The sequence below is a fragment of the Agelaius tricolor genome, unplaced genomic scaffold (assembly GCF_023055355.1).
Source record: "Agelaius tricolor isolate 1412-34295 unplaced genomic scaffold, bAgeTri1.0.p SCAF_10, whole genome shotgun sequence".
In the NCBI taxonomy this organism is placed as follows: Eukaryota; Metazoa; Chordata; class Aves; order Passeriformes; family Icteridae; genus Agelaius; species Agelaius tricolor.
The window spans coordinates 2,383,534-2,406,536 of NW_027269270.1; the positions used below are offsets into that span (position 1 = coordinate 2,383,534).

At 42.0% G+C, this 23,003-nt stretch overlaps 1 protein-coding gene across 1 annotated transcript in view; it reads right to left on the minus strand.

Annotated features, from left to right (window-relative positions):
• The window catches only part of CPS1 (carbamoyl-phosphate synthase 1), a 92,039-nt gene that overhangs the window by 55,748 nt on the left and 13,288 nt on the right, over positions 1-23,003 (minus strand). The window contains exons 6-18 of the mRNA XM_071434339.1: positions 22,529-22,621; positions 17,815-17,904; positions 16,602-16,730; positions 15,931-16,037; positions 14,587-14,728; positions 11,886-11,963; positions 10,315-10,413; positions 9,539-9,634; positions 5,559-5,748; positions 4,332-4,489; positions 3,443-3,571; positions 839-983; positions 272-482 (exon numbers count right to left, since the gene is read on the minus strand). Of these exons, the coding sequence (XP_071290440.1) occupies positions 272-482; positions 839-983; positions 3,443-3,571; positions 4,332-4,489; positions 5,559-5,748; positions 9,539-9,634; positions 10,315-10,413; positions 11,886-11,963; positions 14,587-14,728; positions 15,931-16,037; positions 16,602-16,730; positions 17,815-17,904; positions 22,529-22,621 (1,667 nt within the window). The remainder of the gene's footprint in view (positions 1-271; positions 483-838; positions 984-3,442; positions 3,572-4,331; positions 4,490-5,558; positions 5,749-9,538; positions 9,635-10,314; positions 10,414-11,885; positions 11,964-14,586; positions 14,729-15,930; positions 16,038-16,601; positions 16,731-17,814; positions 17,905-22,528; positions 22,622-23,003) is intronic.

Here is a 23,003-nt window from a genome sequence, read left to right on the forward strand (position 1 = left end):
GAAATCTGCACCTTACTGACCTGACTGCTCCAGAGTTCTCTCTAACAGCCAACTTCAGTCTTCCTTGATGAAAACGTGGCTACAACTCCATGTTTTAACTACATGGAAGGCAGATGCTGCAGCTATTTTTCCTGGTAGCTGTCACCTACTTATTTAAATAATATATTGATCCAAATCCCTTCTTCTCTCTTTCTGTTCTGCTCCCCTCAGTTTTTCTGTTTATTTATTTGTTTGTTCTGGAACATTTTGGTTTTTTTTTAAATAATCTTACCCTGTTGCCTTGGAGGCCAAAGCTGAACTTCTGGAGAGTCTGGCATTAACTTCAATGATGTAGTACTCCAGGGAAGTTGGATGCAGAGCAAACTGGATGTTACATTCTCCCACAATGCCCAAATGTCGGACAACTTTGATGGCACGATCCCTCAGCATCTGAAACTCCTCATTATTGAGTGTCTGGCTTGGAGCCACCACAACAGAATCTCCTGTTTGTCACAAGGTAGCAGAGAAGGAAAATGAGAAGAAATTGTGGCCACACAAGTCACTGTCTCTGCTAACCCACTACCAGTAATGACATTACCAGAGATTATCACTTGTGCATGCACAGCTGATGAAAAGCACAGCTAGTCAGAAGCCCAGAGCTGGAGACAGGCTAGGGAATCTTATGCAAAACACAATCACAGGTGTAGGTTTAATCTGTTTCAAATCCTATCTGTCCGTTTTCAGGACCTGAGCAGTATTTTTCTAGCCCACTTGATCAATCCCAAAGCTCTGTCAATAACACCAGGCAGAACAACACTGCATATAAAAAGTCACTGAGCCAACCCTTGCCCAAGCCTACCTGTGTGGACTCCCATAGCATCAATGTTTTCCATGTTGCAGACAGCAATACAGTTATCAGCAGCATCTCTCACAACTTCATACTCTATCTCCTTCCAGCCAACAACTGACTTTTCCACCAGAATTTGGTTAGTCATTGCAAATGCCTGGGAATAGGTTAGGGAAAATAAACACCAAAAAAACCACACAACTACCCCAAAAGCCTGCACCAAACCCCTTATTAGACTATACTGCACATTTAAGACTACTCTCCAGACATCCCAGACCAAATGAAAGATGAAAATAAGTTCATAATATTGAGAACAAGCACTTTCTATTTCTCTCTTTCTTAAAAATTGCTTTACTGTTATTTGAAAGGCACATTTGAAAATATGTATGTGATACAATGGGGAAAAAAGGGCTGGGCGTGTGTGCCTGCAACAGTATATAAATAACAAATAGGAATATAAGAATATTTAAGGCTTCAATCATGCAACAGACACACTTTTATGTGGGCAGCCCCAAGGACTTCAATAGGAGAGCAGTGCAAAAAGCAAAATGACTGAGTGATGGGAGTGTAGGTGCCAGCAAACAGTATGTAATTAATAGCATTAATAATGCTGCTTGTCATTGGCATACTAACCAGAGGCAAGGGTCATGATTTATTCTTGAACTAATCTTGAAAGTATTCCTCAAGCACATGAGGCAAAAATGAAAAATACAGTTTGTTGGTAAATGAGCATAATCTAGTGAATACATGGCTTTAATATTAGCAGATAGAAAACATTAATCAATACTTGCTTAAAACCCTAGAAAGTGATGGGCACATTATCAATCCATCCTTTAGCAAAGCTTCTTGTTATAATGCTGCCCATGAATTGGCTCTTCAGCCTGCTCCCATCTGTCCTTAACTCAAGCTGTTACTTAAACCCTGCCCTTAGCTCAGTTGCCAAATTCACACATAAAAAAAGAAAAAAGGTTATTGGAATGGCACTTCACACTGGCTTAACCAGACACTGACCTGATGGGGATGTAGCAGGAACACCCAACCATTCCTGCAAACCAGCCCTGGATGCTCCTGAATCCTTCTCCCACTCAATGAGCAGACTCAGGAGACACAACCTCAAGGCCCAGGTTAGCTGAACTAGCTGTGCTATCAAACACCCAGTGCTCAGTTATCTGAGTTATAAACAGTTCATTCCAGTGCCTGAAAGTCCAGTTCACTGAATTACTACAAATCATAACTGCTAGGCTGGAAATGAGCATCCAAATTCGAGTTAATTCAACAAGACCCAAATTGCTTTTCACTGTAAATTTTGAAATATCAATACTGAACTGGGAGGTGGTGTAAACTCTGAGGGACAGGAGGCCTTGCAGAGAGATCCAGATCAATTTTAGCATTAAGCCATGATTAATGGGATGACATTTAACAAGTAGAAATGCCAGACTTCAAACTTAGAATGAAGCACCACCTGGCAGAAGTAGTAACTGGGAACAGCCCTGCAGGCAGGAACCCGAGGGTGCTGGTAGGCAGCAGGCTTACTTTAAAAAAAATAAAATAAACAACCACAATGTGGTGATCAAAATCAGGTTTTCCTGCTGAAAAAGGTTTTGATATAAATCTGTCAGACAGCTGCACTCCCAGTGTTTATGGGTGAATTTCTGCTTCCTCTAAACACAGCCCATGAGTGAGCCTGAGCAAGTGACATGTTTCCAGCCTCACCATGGATCTGTTAGGTGGAATTCCTGCCCCTCCTACCTCCCCCACAAGTGCCAGTCCTGCCCCCTGAGCCCCCCAGAGCTGACCCTACCCAAGCAGTGTTTGTTCAGCACTGAGCACACCAGACCCAGGATCTGTTTGCATGACAGCAGAGGTGGGGAACACAAAGAAGTCATTTGCACGTACAGCTCTTAGTGACACCTGCAGTATTTCTTTCTAGAGATCAGTGAAAGATTAAGAGGCTCAGCAAACCAGGGAAAGACAAACCCAAGAATTCTGGAGACCCTTAGAGATAGTTTTAATTCGTGAAATTCTGCATTTTTGACAAGGAAAAAAAGCTTTTGATTTGTTTTCCCCAATTATCTGTTAACTTTTCACAGCAATGTTTAAACAATCCCGGATTGTCTAGAGAAAAAGACCTGTCTTCCTAGCCAGAGACAGCTGGTAGTTGTCAAATTATGAAGTGTCATCCTGCTAAATGAGCTTTTGACCTAGGAGAATTACCATCTTTTGACAAAAACACAGAAGAAGCCCAAGCCTTCCAGCCTTCTGTCCCTAAGACCACATTATCACTCAGCATTTCAAATGTTTCCACTTCCTTGACACAGTTCATAATAATTTACTCTTGGAAGTAGGTGAATATAGACCAAGGTATTTCCTTTAAGACCAAAACTGCTGAAAAACTTGCTCAAATTATGTCTTGTCTTGAATTTAAAAGATCTGTCATTGAGCTATTTTCATTACCTGTCAGCAGGAATGATGAAAAGAGGGCAGTTCCTACAGGGCAACATTTTACCGATAAGATGAAATGTAAGGTATGTACGATCCCAGTGTCTATGACATTAGAATAATATTTAAGAAAATCAGATCTTCAGATATTCCCCAAATTTGCAGTTCCAGACATACCTTTGTACCAAGGTCCAGCAAACTTTCCTTATCAGGACAAATTCCAGACCCCAGCCCACCAAGGGCATAGGCAGAACGTATCATGACAGGGTAGCAAATCTTTTCAGCTGCCTTCAGAGCATCTTCAACCTTACAGGAGAGGGGAATGCATTTCAGAAAGAGATAGCAATTCAGATAAATAAAGCCTTCATCTCTGGTTACAAGGTTAACTGGAAATCCCATCAGTAAGACACTAAACTGTCTGAAGATAAAATTAAAATAATAGAAGTTCACTTTATAATATTCCCTTTTTCTGCCAAATAGCAGAAAACTGGAACATGCACTCAAGGAGGTGATTTCTGCCCTTAGCTGTATGTGGACTTCCTTGCTGACCTGCATGGACAATGTCCTTACATGATCTGTCTACAGAGACTCCAGCATGAAATAACCTCTCCTAAAGACATCCCAGTTTAAAACCTGTTTGGTTTCCTCCAAACTTGAACAGACCTTTCCACCAAACTGAATTTTATGTTTTCATACTCCCATCCTCAAGAAAGATTTCAATCATGCTGATTTTGAGGATGTCCAATCCTAATTCTAAATGTCTTGTATATGATTTAAGAAAAGTACCCCTGACATGCCACATACTTTTGTGCTGCAGCACAGGAGTCACCCCAATATAATTTACTTTTCTTGCCAATTGGTAAATTAGGTTAGGTTTTTGCAGTGCTTAACTGCATTTTCACTCATTTTAAATCATGGTGACCCAGCATTAATCACTAAGGAGTGCTGTACACACTCCAGCATCCACAGTTGCATTCAGCTTTCACTCTACAAAACAATAAATATTTTTACTAAGTCAAATGGGCAGCAATAATAGTAATCACATCTTCAAATTTATCTGATTTACCGATTCCACTGCAAGGCTGGGAGCAATCTTTTCATTTAGCTCAGTTAGTTTGTCAGAAAAAAGCTTTCTATCCTCTGTAGCCATGATGGATTCTACTGAGGTACCAAGGACCTTCACACCATACTGCTGCAGTACCCCTTGCTTGAAGAGTTCCACTCCTGCAGAGGAAACCAAGACACAGCTCTGAGGACTGAGAGTAAAGGAAGAATCATAGAATTAAAGGAGGACAGAATGGTTTGGGTTGGAAGGAACCATAAAGTTCATCTCATTCCACCCCCTGCCATGGGCAGGGACAGCTTCCACTACTACCCCAGGTTGCTCCAGGCCCCATCCAGCCTGGCTTTGGACACTTCCTGGGATCCAAGGGCAGCCACAGCTTCCATGGGCACCCTGTGCCAGGGCCTCACCACCCTCACTGAGAAGAATTTAGAAAATTTAGAACAAAGATAGTATTCAAAAGATATCTGATTAGCTGACAGCTTGTCTGGCCTCATCCACAAGTAATTTTATTATTTTTGTCAGAACTCATAACCATAACAATAAATTTTCCATCCTCAAATCCATGAAACCTGGGATAATACTACAGTTACCAGTTAGCCACCACCTGCAACACAGAGCAAAGCAGCACAGATGAATATTGGAGCAAGAAGTTATATGAAGGTAACATTTCCTTTTGATCTCTGCCTCAAGGTGGTCAAAACATCCCAAATCCAACTATGATTACTAAGATTCAGGATGAAAAGCAGGACATATGAATGACTTTCAAGTACCAAACCCAGCAATTAAACGTTAAGTTCACAGCTTAGGAATGACTGACACCCCCATGGTTGGAATCTCTGCCTCTGTGCCTCAGTAGCCTGGCCAATGTGTGAGGTTTGGATGCCTGCAGAAATAAAACCTGCAGAACATGTGGTAGAGTCATAGAATCATCCAGGTTGGAAAAGACCTCTAAGATCAACAAGTCCAATGTTAACCTATCAGCACTATGTACACCATTAAATCATGTCCCCAAGTGCCACAACCATACATCTTTTGAGCACTTCCAGACTGATTCAATGCCTGACCATCCTTTCAGTGAAGAAATTTCTCCATATATCCAAACTAAACCTCCCCTGGTGCAACTGGAGGTCATTTCCTCTGGTCCTGTCCCTTATTACTGTACTTGTTATGTGGTAAAAACCATGATTTAGCCTTCATGGAGTGCCAAGGCACCTGTACCACACTCACCACAGTTGAGAGCAGTCTGGCCACCCATGCCCAGGATTAATCCATCAGGATGCTCTGCCTTGATGACCTCAATGACAAACTGAGGAGTGATGGGGAGGAAGTAGACAGCATCAGCCTGCTTTAAGCCAGTCTCATTGGTCTGCACTGAAGCAATATTGGGATTCATGAGGACAATTTTCACATTTTCTTCCTGAAAAATTAAAATCTGTGTTAAAAATAAGCACATGTGGGGAAAAAAGTTAACAGCAGCAGCAGCACCAGCAAGAAGAGATGGGATTCATCAACAAGCAGTTTACCAACAGCAGAATTTTAAAAATTATGTATTGTCCTATAAGAGACTTCTGGTCTGAAGGCTGAGCCAATGCCAATTCTTTACTTTAGTGCCTGTGAATCTTGAGGGAATGGAGATTCCCACGACTCAGAAATTTGATTGAAACTGTTTAACACATTTAGGAGTTAATAGGAGAGACAGGTACAAACTGCAGCATACTCACTCATGTCTGTCTGCCTTTGGAAGTCAGATTAAAGGTGACAAAGCAAAAAATTTAATCAAAAGCTAATATTTTCTTGCCAAGCAGTAGGTCTTTGAAGTTCTCAGATTTTTGTACCAACTAGTAATAGTAACAAAACCACATTTTTTTTGACTTTCCATAGAAATACCTTATTGTCCTGGTATTATCAGTTTAAAAATCTCATCCCACAGCTTTTTGTATTTGATACTGTACATATCAAAAGACAAACTCTGCCTTTCTATGCAAGATGAAGGTTAGCCAAAATTTTACACTGCTCTCTGTCACAGATGAGAAACTGAGACAGAGTAATAATAGATAATGAAGTTTATCTGTTTCCTGCTCTAACAGTCTTGCTACTCTTTAGCTACAGACAGAAATGCACTAAGTTTGCTCATTAATAGAAAATTCTGAGTCAGAGCTGGGCAGATCAATCCCCCTCATTCTTGAAATATCAGCACCTAATGAGGAAACCAAGTTTTGCTAAAGATGAGTGTGGCCAAGCTTAAAAAACCCCACATCAACCACATGCAGTAGACCTGCAGATAGAGAAAATTGTTCTATTGCTTTGGTGCAAAAATAGACTGTAAAGTGCAAAGGGTGTGGCCTCATTTTTACAGGAGCTCATTCTAATCTCCATCAACTTCATGTAAGGCTGAAAAACTACAAACAAACAATTTTCAAAAAATGCTAGTTATAGATGCAAATTACAAATCAAAATGTAATTTTGAATATATGTATGGAAGTTGTTAAAAGGTTAAAAAACTGCAATTCCCATTGAAAAGAGGAAGAGTAACAATATTTTAAAAATATTATAAAGACACAAACTGGAAAAAATGCTATGGAAGTGTTGCTAGGATCAGTAGACAAAGTGCTATTTTCCCTCAGCTCACAATAGGCATGAAAATGCCACAGGATTTTTCTGTGTTTGTTTAAAATTTGTGATTGTTTGTCTCACTGCTTTGGGGGAACAAAAATATAACTCACCTGGAGCAGCAGGATTCTCACTCAGAGCTCTCAGGGTTCGGGTGTTGGATAACATTTCCTCTCCTTTCTTTGATAACTTAAAATACTGCCTTAAAGACTGGCTGTAAATTTCTGCTGGCTTTTTTTCCCTGTCACAAGTTGGATTTTTTTTTCACTGAAGCACACTTTCCTTGGAAATGTGTGGAACAGGGGAGGGAAAGAACATATAAAATCTGTATGGAAAATATTTTGGATTTAGACAAATGATCCTTAACTGTGTAGTTTTCATGGTGATGGTGAGGGAAAAGATCAAAATATTCTTCTCTAATAAATGTATTCAGAAATTCATGGCTACAGTTCTGTTGAAACAAATGGGAAAAGTTTATCACTTTTCAACAAGCTGGACTATCTGCACATCCCTTATCTGGGACAAGGTATCTTAAAGATCAACTAGCAGTGATGATGAGAAGAATTAATGAGAGAATTAATGTCCCTCCCTGTGCTGAGAGACAAATTTCATTGATAGCACATCATTCTGGCCCAATTGCTTGGGATGTTGGATTTTAATCCACATGCTGTTTCCTCTTGCAACCCTTTCCTTCAACTTCTGCCTTTTTTAGTTTTTTATAAACATACAGAACTCTGTGTCACGGCCACCCACCCTGATGGAGACATTTGTTACAACTCAATTAAAAGCAATGGATTATTGATACTCCAGGAGGGCTCCATTTCTCTTTTTGTGTAATATCCACCTGTATTCAGCTGAGTTGGGATAATCCCCACAGAAAGTTTTCCAGAAGATTTTCCAGGTGACCACAAGCCAGTCTGTTGTCCACAGATCCTTCCAGGCCTTGCTCTTCAGGGGAAGTTCTTGCCTTTGATGAACATTTTTTCAGATACACATTTACTGACTGTGGAAGTCCGATCTCCTCAAGACTTTTTAGTCTTTAAAAGAAGCACCCATTTAACTGTCCAGGACTGAATATCAGTATCAGCACCTTCTTATAATGAATGAGCATCCAAGAGCCAAGCCAGAGCAGCAGCACACAGCAGAATGAATCAGAACATCAGCACTGAGAATCAGTGCTGATTCATAACAAAAAAAAATCAAACAAAATGAAGTCTAAGGGAAAAAAAAATTTCATCCTGTTAATTGGATGTTCTCTCCTAGCCATGTTCTGCAGCTTTCCCTGGCAGGACTAACCAGCCACTCCTCTCTCCCATGCAGCCCTGAATGCCTCTGCCAGAGGCAAGGTCAGGAAGGGTGAGCTCTGCCTCTGGATCAGCCCACAGATCACAGCAGCTCTTGGGTGGCCATGTGAAGGGAAAGTCAAGCTGGGGACGTTTATCACTAAAAAATCTACTTTCCTCCACAACCCCAACTGAGTTGAAAGGCCAAAGAGGGGAAAAAAAAAACCCAAACAAAAAAACTCACCAAAAATAAATTAAAAAAAAAAAAACACCAAAAAAAAACCAAAAAACAAACCAAACATTAAAATAAAGGAGATATCTCTTTTCCAAATGGGTCATATTGACACTCCCCAACTCTGGGATCCTCCACTCCTGGCCTGTAATTGTCTCTTGACGATGTGGTCAGTTTGAACCAGTAGCCAGCAATAGCAATACAGTACACAAACAACACACATGCAATACAAGAGGTGTTGCAACATGGGGATAAACCAGGGCAGCCCAGATTATATTTAACATTCCTAAAACTGATTTTTTTGTTCCTTCACTCCAGGGCCAGCACAGGAATAGAATGTTTGTGGCATCAGGACAGCCTCAGAACTGCTCACAACCATCACATCTCCTCTGAAGGCAGCTGCTACTTCTGCTGTGACTCAGTCAGGGCTCCCTCTTCCCTCTTCACATGAGGTTAGACATGATCTTGGGACCCAGGTAACTCTTACATTACCAGTAATAACCCCATCACAGGACATTCTACCCTTCTACACCTTCTCCTAGCATGAGCTTTTGCCCCAGTAACCTTTCTAGGACCTGTTCTGGAAGCAAAACTTTGCATAAATGACCTTTAAAAAATTCATCCCATTTAAAAGAAATACTGTTTAGAAAACCTGCTTTGATGAGGGGTTCTTTTGTATGGCAGCAGCCAACTGTTCAGCTGTTGTTGGTTGTGTGCCCTGCAGTGTGTTGACAGACCCCAAAAGTTCCAGGTTTTCAGCTCAGGTACATCTGCCCATATTCCTCCTCCTCCATTTCCATTCAGTTTGACAAGCCTGGAGCAACCAGGCACACATCACAAATAACAAACTGCTTGAAGACTGTGATGGAAACCCCAAGAGCATCTCTTTTTGGAAGATAATTCTGAGTGGTTAACTCACATCACTCACCAGCAAGTTCACCAACAAAAATTGCTTATTTTTCCTATAGCCATTTATCCTCACTAGCTTCAGATCCACAGTTGGAGGAATTAGCTTGGCTGTGAGAAGGGAAAGATGAGGTTATAAACATATAGAACTCTGTATTTTCACAGTATCTCCTCACCTTCAAGGCTTTCACAGCCTGTGATCCAGAGTAATCAAATTCCCCTGCCTGGCCAATTGACAGACCCCCGGATCCTAGAATGAGAACTTTGGAGACCTGCAAGTGGCAAATGGCATGAAAACAATCAGTCCCAGTGTGGTGGATGTTGACATGAACAGACACTGTGCAGCACTGAACAGTCTTAAATTACAGAACATAGATTTTCAAAAGAAAAGAAGTTGCTTTCAAAATCACCCCAGTTTTACTTTTTGGAGTATTTCTACTGGAATTCTCCCATAAATCTCTATTTGGAGAAACATGTGATTCATGGATAGAGCATACAATAAACATTTTACTTGTATCATGTGCTTATAGACAACAATGCCTCACTTTGGCTACCCACAAAATCCTGCTGCCTCTAAGACAGCAAAAACTGTATGAAATTCAGCTCACGTTAGGAATTTCAGACTTATTTGCTAAGCAACCAAGCACCAACATTATACTGCTGGCATGAAATCTCATGGCCAGATTATCCCAGGGCACCTCATTATACTGCTATGAGAGCACCTCTCTCAGAAGAACTGCAAAGAAAATACATGAAACATCAGAACTTAAAACTCTTTCAAAGAAAAGAGAGTTAATAACACAAGAGAGGCCAGATGACTGTGAGATAAGCAGCTGTCAGGACTTTTATAAGAGAAGCCTCCTTTGACTTCCATGTGCAATTTCATTCAGTTCAGTAGGAATTAACTTGCTCCCAGGCTCACTGACAGGCATGAAAATATCTGTACACTGACCTCCACTCTAGAAGCTGTCACTCCAGCCTTGGGGAGGACCGAGGGAATGGTGGTGCCTTTCCCTCTCTTAACCAGGGAAATAAATGAATCAAATAGGAACTAGGAAAAACAAACACATGTATTTACTGTCAAAGCTGAACTCAACATATACCAAGCAAAGAAGGAAAAAAACCAGGCCATTTGTGAATTCATGCAATCAGCTCTGCTCTGCTGCCTTCAGCAGGCAGATTTACACCATCTCAGAGAGGAAATCATTATTTGAAATTTATATAACAACTTTGACATATCTGACAAAGCTGCATTCAAGAAAGTGAGGTCATAATCAGGAAGAAAACACACATCAATCATGTCTGTGTGCTCTGCTTCTCTGTGGCTGCCAGTGCAAGGAGTGAACGTGCACCAAAAGCTAAAACACAGAGGAGCACACACTGAACTAGCTCAGGGAACCATCTGGAAGGGTGCCTACCACAGAGCAGAGATAGCTAAACATCAGTAGTGCAAAATCAGTGTTGTCCTTGCAGAGGAGGTGCCAGAAAAGGGCTCTCCAAGCAGGCAGGGCAGGCAGCAGGGCTCTCAGTGGGATCAGCCACTTACAGCAGTGGGACTGGCTTCCCACTCACCCCACACCTGCCAGCTTTCTGCCACACAGCCCTGAGGCTGCCTGACTGCTGGGAATTACCTGTGGAAGGAGTATGGATGGGTCCTGCAAGCCTGTCAGGACAGGCTCTATCTCATCAAACCATCCCAGCAGTGGGAGAGCACAGACTTGGAGAAGACACACAGCTGAGTTTTGGAGTTCTCTGATATACACTAGTCAATCAGATTGCTATAAAAGTTCCTGATATCAAGAGATTTACTTGCAGATTTAATCAACATCATCAAATTAAGATTAACATAAGCATTTCTAGGTATTCTTCCATCTTTGTCTCTCAGGAAATGCTAAATAGTTTATTTATGTTCAGACATGCTTCCTCTGCCTTCCACATCCCCTGATGCTGCTTAGTCATATTCTGTGACTATGCAACCAGTTGTTACAAAATTTGTGTGAAGTCACAGATGGGGGATTAAAATTTCATTTCACTTAGGAGAACCAGAGTGAGGAAGTATGAATCCATTTACATAACTCTACAGTAATTATAAAATTTGAAAGTGGAACTAAAGTATATTAGAAAGTTAATGATTTTATTACAAAGCATCTGGCTAGTATTTTTTTACATTTAAGATAAAATCCTATTCCTTTTGCAGTCTCTTTTGCAAGAGATTTTAGCCTGATCCTGCAAAGGCTTAAACACTTTAGTAACTCCCAACACAGATAATCCCAGCAGGACTCAATACATACACATGATATGAATGGAATCACTGATCCAAAGCACTAAGAAGTCAATAGAGCTCTTGCTGCTGATTGTAATTAGCTCCAGATCAAGCTAAGCAGACACAAGCCCATGCATGACTGGGATGCTGACACTTCCAGACCCAAGATTTAGGGCCACCACCAACTGGTACAGCAGCTGATAAACATCTGCACTCACAAGGCCATCAGAAAGCAAGCCCAGATCATCCCCATACATTACCTCTGTGTCCCTGGGCCCAGGATTTGCATCTGGATAGAACTGCACTGTGAAAATCGATCTGCTCTCATGCATAATTCCCTGCAGGAATAAAAGGGACTCTCTTAGACACCTCCTGACAAGCAAGTGAACAGAAAGCCACACCTTATCTCTGCAAGCACTGAAGGCCAAAGGACTGATGTGTTTCTAGGGGCTGTCAAATTGACACCCATTTCATTCCCAGCCTCCTGCTCTGCTGTTAACCCTGCAGGGCCTGTGCAAGGCTCAGCTGTCCATGGACTGGGGGGCACAGTGGAGATGGAGCTTTCACTGCAACACCAAACACTGATAGGCTGTAAGCATCTGACAGAGCAGCTACACAAGGCTCCCTGCACACACAGGGCAGAGAAGAAAAACATACCTGGCAAGAAAAGATCACCTGGGACAATGAATGGTTTAACCATGCCAAGCTGATTGGTTCTGTCATTGAAAAAATTTTGGTCACACTCCTGATTTCCATAATTAATTTTAAATGCTGACACGGGGTTGGGCAGAGTGATGAAGAGGACCACTGTTGTGGACAAACAACAGCTATGAAGGACCTAAACTGAGTTTAGAGACTGTGTTTGTAGTTTTAGCTGGAGCCAGGAAAAAGATTTCTCATTTGAGTGGCCTGATAGCACCAAGAAGCAAGATCCACTGGGAGAGCATCCCATAGGTGTCACTGCTCATGACCCCCAATTCCAGATAGGGGTAGAGAAGTTCCTCATGAGGAAATTCAGGGAAAAGCAGCCCTGATCCAACTTGCTTCCCTTAGAAATGGACAAAGGAGCCCAAACAGTCTCACATAGAGTCACAGTGCCATCCAGAGCTTCAGGCTGGGATGCCAGGATAGGACAGGGATGAGAGCTGAGCTACTGACCACAACATTATGCCATGAGTTTCTGCTCTCAGAGTAAAGAATTCCATCAGTCTGTCACATTTTCCCTAAATGCTCATGTTCCTTGTATTTACATATAAATGTATGAAAAAACTTTTTTTTAAATGTAAAAATGTAAAAAATATATTTAAAAACTTTTAAAAGTCTTCACTCCATGCCTTGTCAGTATTTGGAAACTTGTGCTGGCCCTGTCCAGCTGTGATAGGTCAGGTCAGACCCAAAAAATGCTTTTTTTTCCAAGCTGAGGAATGCAACAGACTCCACATGACAGAGTACCCCAGCCCTGACCTTGTTTTTGCATGCTAAACCAACACAGTCCTTGTCCCTCCCCATCTATAAAGGTTTAGGAGACTGTTGCTGCTTTGGGGCTCACAGAAATGGTTTTTTAGCTCACATGAAAGAACATCATTCTACTAGATCCATAAGATTCCTGTCCAACCCTATCACCTTTGTCTCCAAATTCCAGCTAAGGCAAACATGAAAGGCCTGGGAAGGAATGGGTTTAGTTTGTCAAGACAGTGAAAATAAACTCATTTCAAAAATTGAGTTGAACTGCTGTAAATTTTTTGCATCAATGTTTTGTTTGGTAAAATTTGTCTATGTTTAGATACCTTTCTGTGTTTAGATATCCTTCTGTAAGGATAAAGAAAACACCAAATGACAAACCAAACCTATTCTAAAATCATCAGATGGGTAGCTCAGTACAGCACTGTTCAATCTGCCAGACTTGATAGTGAGCATTCAACTCTCAAAACAAGAGAGAGAGCAGTTTCCCTCATGGAAATATGCCTTTTGAAAACACCTTCTTCTCATTGATTTCCTGATAACTAACAAGAAGTTACAAACTTGCACAACACTGGGCATCACGGAAAAGATTTGATGTGGGCAATGAGAAACCTGAGATCTCAAACATGGATGTTACTTGACATTGCACTTTTATCTCAGATCATGTAAGCTATTCTCTAGGGGCAGCCCCTCTTCCTCATGACTTCAGTAACTGGAATTATATTTACAATAACAGACCAAATCAGATAACAATGATATCCCTTTTCTGTGCTGGGCAGCACAGAAACAACACAACAAACTGGTGACAGGGGCTTGCACATCTGTGGCACAAACCCTAAGAGAATGGTTGTCAACTGTCATATTTTCTGGAAAAATCCCTTCACCAGGATTTCTTCTCCTGGGAAACTGAGAAGCCTCAGAGAAAAAGGACAACACTATTATCTCATTTGCTTCTCCTGTGTTTTACTGCTTTGGAATGTGGTTGGAGATTGTTTATCCAACATGTGAATTGTTCTTACTTTATGACCAATCACAGTCAGACTGTGTCAGGACTCTGGAGAGAGTCACAGGTTTTTCATTAGTTTCTAGTTAAGCCTTCTGTCTGTATTCTTTCTCTATTTTTAGTATAGTTTTAATATAGTATAGTTTTAGTATATTACATATATTTTTAATATAATATCATAAAATAATAAATTACCCTTCTAAGAACATGGAGTCAGATTCATCTTTCCTCACCACAACAGGGGACCCCAAAAATACCACAAATGGTAGCTAAGTGAGCACCACCAGCAGTGGGGAAATCATGGAAATGAATAAGGCTTCTCTTCAGGGAAATTCTAAAGTCAGTGCAGTGGGGCTGGTACAGTGGGGTACCCATCTTACCCTGGCTGTAAAGCAGGGCTCCAAATAAAGCAGATGATCAAATCAACAAATTTAGCCTTGATATTGTGAGAGCAGGCTCACAGGAGGTGAAATAAAGCTTCTCTGTGCAGAGCTCACCTCATTGGTGTGGTCATTGGCATTCACAAAGAGAGGCTTCCAGCCAGGAGGGAGGGACGAGCCATCGATGGCATAGCTGTGGTTCTGAGCAGTGATCACAGCCTGGCCACTCACTGCATTCAGGACAGGCTGGTTCTGGCCTCTGCAAGAAAAAGGGATCAGAGGACACAAGTGCCAAATGTGTTCAAGTGCCACAATTAGGAGGAGCTGGTAACTGTGGGACTATACATAACAGTTCAATAGTAGCAGTAAAATATTGGCAGCCAATCTCAAAATTATAAATCCTAGGAGAAACTGTGATATTCTTCCACTTGATAGGGATAGATTACAGCAAATACTTTCAAAAACACTCAAAAAAGCAAAGCATCACATGGCAGTTGTCCTGGATTGAAAGACAATGTGTGTAATCTATTTGCCATCTGTCAGAGGTGGGGCAGTTCTCTTCTGTTCATGGGGCAGTTTTCTTTATCCCTTCCACAACCCATCTTTCCTCCAGGAGATCTCTTCTGTTCATGGCCACTGAGTGTCCCTGCATGGCTGATCAAATTCCATCATCCCACTGGGAGATGCTCTGCCCAGGGGGGGAGCCAAGCATTCCTACCTGGATACAATCTGACATTTGGAACACCACAGCAGCCTTTGCCCACTGCATTCCCAGAGGAGCAGCTTTCTTCTCCCCTGCATTCCCAGAGGAGCAGCTTTCTTCTCCCCTGCATTCCCAGAGGAGCAGCTTTCTTCTCCCCTGCATTCCCAGAGGAGCAGCTTTCTTCTCCCCTGCATTCCCAGAGGAGCAGCTTTCTTCTCCCCTGCATTCCCAGAGGGACACCAGGCCCATCTACACCACCCTGGAGCTTCAGAGGAAAACTCCCCCCTTGTCCAGGATCCCTGCTCCAGCAGAACCACAGCTGGCACTGCAGGAGGGCTGAGCCACCATGGAATGGGACTGTGCCACCACCCTGACACACAGGGGGTCAGCTCCTGTTCTGACTCTGGCAGTGTTGTTTTGTATTATTGCATTTGAATTTTTATTTTTCCTAGTAAAGAGCCGTTATTCCTATTCCCATATCTTTGCCTGAGAACCTCTTAATTTCAAAAATCATAATAATTCAGAGGGAGGGGGTTTACATTTTTCATTTCAGGGGAGGTTCCTGCCTTCCTTAGCAGACACCTGGCTTTTCAAACCAAGACAGCAGTTTAAATGAAAGGCAAGGAGAATGGCTGGGAGGAAGGAGCAATGTTACTGAGATGCCAGCTGCTCCTAAGGCAGCTCAGCAGCAGAGCACTGCTGTTCCATAGCCCTTTCCAGTGCTGAGCTGCTCTGTCTGGCAAGAAGAGCTGCCTCACCTGTTGGCCATCTGCATCTTGTAGGAGGAAGCTCCAGCTGCTATTCCAGTGATTAAATGCCCCATACTAATTCCAAACAGGGGCTCTGGGCGATTGCTCTCCAGGACCTAAAATGAAAAGGTTTTCAACGGATATTGGAGTGTCTCTGTCCAGCAATTCCAGCATAAACCATGCCAGTTCCCTCACAGACTTGGGAAAAAGCTCAATGCCAGAGTGGCAGCAGCCTATGAAGGAAAGTTTCCTCCTTTCCTCTGGTTCAGAGAGAAGCCTCAGAGCACAGCTTGGTGTCAGACTACGCACAGAGAATAAGCAATGACACTGCATTACAGACATTTAGTGACATTATTCCAAGTGGGAGCTCTGAAATCAGTGCTGTTCTTTCCTAAGGTCACAGAGGACCTGAAAGAGCCCAGGGTACTTCAAGGCACTGGTATGGTAATTGTGGTCACCATGTTTGCCATGTATTGTTCACCAAGGTCTATAAAGCCTTGTAGTAACTATTGGGCTGGAGACAAATCCCACCAGACCAAGACGAGGAATATTCCAGGCAGCTGAAATGGCTGAGCAACATTTGGCCCCGTAACAGGTTAATACAACCAACTTCTATTTCAAGCACTTGAAAAAAAACGCAAATTAAAAAGTATAATCTGCCTATAGGCATTGCACTGTACCTTTCTGACATTCTGAATCACTTCCTGGGCCTTCATAGGATCCCCTGGACCTCCAGAAATTATGAGTCCATCATAATCCATGCCAGTGAAATCATGGTCCCATGGAACCAAATGCACTTCTGCACCTCGCTAAAAAACACCAAACAAAAAACAAGTAAGGGAGTCAGAAATTAAGGGAAGAGAGAAACAAATTTTTGTAAGGAGGTTCTTCCTATGCTCTCATGTCCCAGAGCCTGAGCTTGTATTTCAGTCATCTCCTTTTCCCATTATCAGCTTCTCTCCACTATCTGACCATACTACCTTCACAAAACTGACAGACTTGGCCCCTTGGAGCCACCTCAGTGTTTGTCAAGTGACTCCAAAATTCACTGATGAGATCAAAATTTACTGATGGAAAGCAAAAGTGTGTATGTAAACATGTAACATATGTTCACTTTTACACAGTGCATTCATCCTAATGCTAAATTAGGACTTCACATCCTTGCTCTATGGCATGCCAGAAGCAGTCCTACACATCAAAACTGAGACAAACATCCACACTAATTAAAAAAATGAATCAGGGAAATCCTGTGCATCTAGAGAATATGAGGACATTGCCTTCTGTCCTCCTGTGTGGCTAAAGAAGCAAGAACTGCTACATCACTGTGCTAAAAACAGGAGAAGATTTTCACAGAATTCTAGAATCAAAGAACAACTTGGGATTCATGAGCCTCATGAGGCCATTAGGTCCAATCCCTGACCAAAGCAGGGGTAATTTCCACTTTAAGGCAGGCTGCTGAGAACCTGGGGAAGCTGTGTTTTTAATATCTTCAATTAGGAATATTCCACAGGTACTTGGGGCCTGTTTCCGCCATTCACCACCATCATTGCATTTTTCCCCCTCATTTATTTATTTTTAACAATGTTGGGTTGACCTTCCTCCATTGTTCTTTACAGAAGTTTTGCCTCATTTTTTGAAAACTCATCTTTTGGGGTTCTTCCCATGGCTGAGAGGTTGCTGTACAGGTCCTCTTCCTTACCCCCTCAATATACTATACCAAGTGCAGAAAACACCTCCCAGTGCATAAAAATCACCCTAAAAATTGTGCCTCACTTCAGGAGGGCAACTAACATTAAAATGCATGAGTGTCCAGGTGGAAGGAAGGCTTGTGAGCACAGGTAAGGCTCTTGCCAAAGCCAAACAAGTGACAAGGAACATCAAGCACTGACCCACCTTTACCAGCAGACGGATAATGTTGTGCTTCAACCCACAGTCAACAGCTACAACTTTAATTGGATTCCCTCTGCCATAAATCTTGACTTCCTATAAAAAGACAAACCATGTTGTAAATGACAGATGTCCCCAAAACACAGAGAAGATGGGCAGAATAACTTTTCACCAATGTGCAGCAACTGGTACTTAATTTATGTGGAAATCTCCAGGAGTACTGCAGACATTATTGCTTCCTTTATCTTTCTGTGAAAGTAAAAGTTAGAATGCTGCTTTATATACTGTTGATTGCAGTGATACCTTTTTTAAGTTTTTTTTTGTTGTTTTGGTGCACACTTTTAGCTTTATATTAAGTGTTACTAGGATCTTTCCACAGGGTGGTGAAGACAAAACAATCCTATTCTAGCTCTTCAAACTTCAGGTCCTAAGGATAAAAAAGGTGAAAAGAGGAGGGCGAGCAAGCAAGCAAGAAGGATGAAACTTCATCATTTGAAGCTATTAATTGGAAAGTTAACTCCTGTATGCAAATTGACTAAAACTCATAAAAATGTGAGATCTCATGACCAAGCCCTCTTTTGCTTCCATCTTTGAGCCAACTGGGCAGTGTGCCAGGGTGTGGCCTTTGAAGGCACTTCAATAAATGTCCACTTTATTCCTCTTAACTCTGTCTAGCCTCTGTTCCAGCTCATTAAGGCATCAACAGCAGTAATGCAATTCCTAAGCAATCACTTGTTTCCACAGCTCATGACAAGCTTTTTTCCTGTGTGTCACCTCATTAGCAGTGCAGCAAAAAGCCAATTCTCACAGATTATTGCAACCCAAGAGAAACAGGCCAGACACCCAGTGAGAGATTTGCAGCTGAAGTGCAGTCATCCTGCTGATGCCAGGGAAGCAAAGCCACAGCTCCATCACATGAAACACCACACCAGCCCTCCAGTCAGAGCAAAGCAAAGCACAGCTGGGGACAGCTGGGAGTGACCTTCTGTGCACAATAGCACCTATGTTCATATGGACCTGGCAGTTTTATCTCACACCTTCTCTTCCAGCTGCTGTTCCTTAACCCATTCCACAAAATAAATTGTCAGCAGTTCCAAATCTGGACCATCATGCTTTGTACACCCAGTTATCCACAGGTCACAGCCAGAATGGAAAAAAGTGAAGTCAAACCAATCTATGTTATATGGCCTTGGTACTGTGCCATTGTCAGACAGCTCTAGCACTAATGTAAAGTTATTTATGGACAGCTTCTTTCTGAAGCTTGCTGAATTATTTTACTTGCTACATGACTAGAGGCAGCAGTTATTGATGTTATTCATCAATAAGCACATAAGGTTGCCTTCTCCTCCTAAAAACAAACTCTGTGCTTACCTTCAGTAACACTCAGCTTCTGAAAGCTGATATTGACAAATGTATTTTGCCAAAGTGGCTTTTCTCTTGGGCATCATGGAAAAAAACAATTTTTTTTCCTCTTTTACACCAAGTACTTCCCTTTTAATCAGCTTCCCTGGCATCTGTATCTCACATCTGGACCTCCTTATGAAAAGATACTAAAATCCATGTCCAATATGGCTGGTGCAGGGTGACAAACTGAATTTTTTAAAAGGAGAAATATGGTTAGCCAGAAGGAAAGACATCCTCTCAGCAGATAATTCAAGATGAAGTTTGTTAACAGAATATTGCAACTCCTCCCCATGTGTTACACTAACTCAGTTCTTGTTTGAACTTTTATCTTTGCAGAGATTGAAATGCAGAGGTTTCTAGTGATGCCTTAGGATTCAGCTTTTATATTTTTCAGATCCTGTACTGCTTTAGTGTTTAACTCTAAAACTCCATAGCCTGTCAGCTACTGTTCTCCTGTTTTATTCAGACAAAACAATTCCTCTCTAGGCCTGTAACTCAAGGACACCTTACTGCCTCACACCCTGAAAAGTATAAATAAAAGTGAGTTGCACATAATCAGACTCAGGTTCCAACAGTCCACAGTGGAACTGTATTACTCCACAGGGATTTTAAGGGTCCTCTACATGCTGTCCTTCAAGCTTCTGAGTGGTGGGTTTCAAAAATCCCAAGAATATTAAGGTGTTCAGTTCTCACAGAAACGAGTTTAGTGTCCTGTATCAGAGACCCCTAAGAAAAAGTCACTGTCCTTTTCAAAAGGGGCTCTTGAAGATCCCTCAATTTCTCACAAAATCCATACTTAAAAAAAAAACCAAACAACAAAATATTATGAAGCAAAGATCTCTTTCAAAGGTTCTCCTCAGTTGTTCTCATGACCAGAGAGAGTTGTGGGGCAACACTACTTCAAGTACTTTAATTACCCTTACTATCAAAACTCTTCCTCCTTAAATTAATTAGCTATGATTTGTTACAACACTTCCTTCAGCAGCAAGACTGATTTTAGAAATTGCTGTCTCCACAACCCATTTGTCACACTCTGTCCTGCAGAGACCTGACCTGTCCCCTGCATCTGGCCAAGAAACTAGACTGGGAGCTGGATCAGAGAACTGTTAAAATCCATTCCTTCTAAAGCCAGAGGATTTCCCACATCTGTTGGCAGCACAGCCCATAAAAAACTGTCCCAGTCTGAAAGGATTATGTGAGAGGGATGCAAACCAGTGGTTGGGGAGAAAACAAGCTCCTGCTGGTACTAGTGTTGAGAACAAAAGCAGTACATGGACCTGCATGTGTGGAGAGATGTGACCTCTTAGCTTGGACTGGTTACCTATGTCTCATCTGCTCTGCAACCGTGATGATCACATGCACCAAAAAAAAAAATATCCAACAAGAGTGCTTGCAGAACACTGGCAGTTTTCTACATTCCTTGCCCTGGGTAGACAATGTTAGCAAGCACAGTCTGTATCACTAGCATTTAATCAAGGTGGCAGGGGGTGGGTGGGATATAATAAGAAAATCAATCACTCCTAGTGTACAATAGATAAGCAGAGTCCAGATCATACTGTATGCTGATTTACATGAAAATCACCATTTGGCAACAGATGGATTATCATGTCCAGTAATTACCAACATTAAACAGCTTACCTCATTTACAGCTTTGTATGTGATGCTGTTTTTTAAGCCTATAAAATGAAGTTATAAACATAACAAGACTGCCAAAGTGCTGTTAATCTTATTCTATCTCCCTTTAAGAAGCTATTTTCAGCATCTTTACAGTAATTCTGTCACAGTAATTGCAGAGTTTAGCATCAGCAATCTTACCTGTTTCTGAGATTTACTGACACAAAATGGCTCCCCCTGTACCTTGCAATCCTGGATCACAACCTCAGTAAGCAATTCCCATCCTTCTGTGTAGCACCAAGGCCATGACTCAAAACACAGTGGAAGTGCTGGCATGAGCTGGGGAGATCCCCCAGGGTGAAATTTGCAGGGCAGCCTTTGTATTGCAGTGGCATCCCAGTATGCCAGTTACTACTGTAAATCCAAGATTTGGAGATGGAGAGTGCTTCAAGCTCCCCCTTGCTTGCTGACCATTCAGCTCAGGGCTGCTTTTCACCCACACCATGAATGCACTGGCTTGTGTACAGAACAGTACACAAGCAGCTATTTGCAGAGCTCTTCCAGAGCCTCACTGATCTTGAGGGAAGTGCAAACACCATAACAAGCATGGAACTAGCAAAAGGGACTCGTATACTCAGTTCTCACTTCTTAATGGAATTAAGCATCCAGGGCACTCCTTATCCCCCAGTTAAACCCCCAAAGGGGCCACAGTTTAAGACATTGGGAGTTGCATTGGTACAAGAATAGTTACTATTTTTAGTATGAGCCTGGTTTCCCTACATCCATGTCACAGTTGAGGCAGCCACCATACACAGAGCATCACCACACAATTTCAAAAAGTTCCAACCCACACACAGTAACACCTCACCTCTTCAGCAGGTTGCAAGCATCTGCCCTTCTTGTTCTTCAGCCCAGCCTTTTATCCCCTCCTGTTGATGCCCTGCACCTGTGTGCCCTCTGTTCCCTTTGGTGGTTGCTCAGTGCCCCTGGGCACTCCATGGCTCATTGCTGTCAGTGCTGCTCACCTGCTTTTCATAGCTGTGCCCATTGGGGATGAGGCTCAGCCACAGCCCCACTCCCAATCACCACAAACTCTGTGCCTGCACATCCCCATGATTTCTAACATTCTTCTCAGCTTGTAGTTGAACACTGTTTGCATGCCAGCTACCAAAGTAAAAACTTCACCTGCAGTCTGTTCAGATCTATGGACACAGCAGCTAATTCCAGAAACATTAGATATAGAGGATTCCTAATGTGGTCTGGTTTTGACATCTAGAAATCTCTTCTGGAATCACCCCAACAAAATTACACCCCATCACAGATTATCAAATGGTATTGTGAGTTTGTTTCCTAAATTTTTTTTAAGGAAAGCAACCATTCTTTTTATAAATTCTTTTTATGTTTGAAAACATCCACCACATACCAGGTCTAACTGTATCCCCAATATTTCTCTGTCTTTGTAACACACAGTCCTCTGATCAGAGTGTGGTTCAGACCACATTCAGCTCAACACAAACCATTTTTTATCTCCAACACTGCACCTAAGGAGCCACAGGGATATTGAGAAAACAGTCCATCAAATGTCTAGAAAGGTGCATGGTTTAAAAAACATCTCCAAATTGTTTGTCAGAAAAACTGGTTGATCCCCAGAGCAAATGAGGAACAGTTACTACCTGGTGTGTACTATAGAAGTTGTTCTCACCTTTGTTGAAACTTCTGCAATTAAGTTTTGCTTATTTGGGTCTACAAACTCCACGGGTTGACCTTCAAACTCAATCTTCCCAAGTACTGTGCCCTGTGGAAATACACCATAAAGTACAAAGCATGAGCAAAGGAGAAGCTGTGAACACTGGGATGAGGTGTTGACAGGCCCAGCAACCAGAACAGCTGTTTAAATATGGGGTTTTGGCAGTTTATAACCATTTTTAGCATTTTCAGAAGTTTATGAGCCTTCCTCGGTATAAAAAAATCTGTTTAAACCCCTTCCTTCAGGGGAGAGACATTATCAGCAGTAATATTTGTTAATAGGCAGTCTGGCAAGCTGTGTTGTGACATGAAATTGAGTTGTCTTCCAAGAAGATCAGAATTCAGATCCCCACATAACTGTCACATAGATCTGGGAGTAACCCACAAAGCAGTTTGAAGATTTTTTGGTTTTGGAAACCCACTGTGAGGTT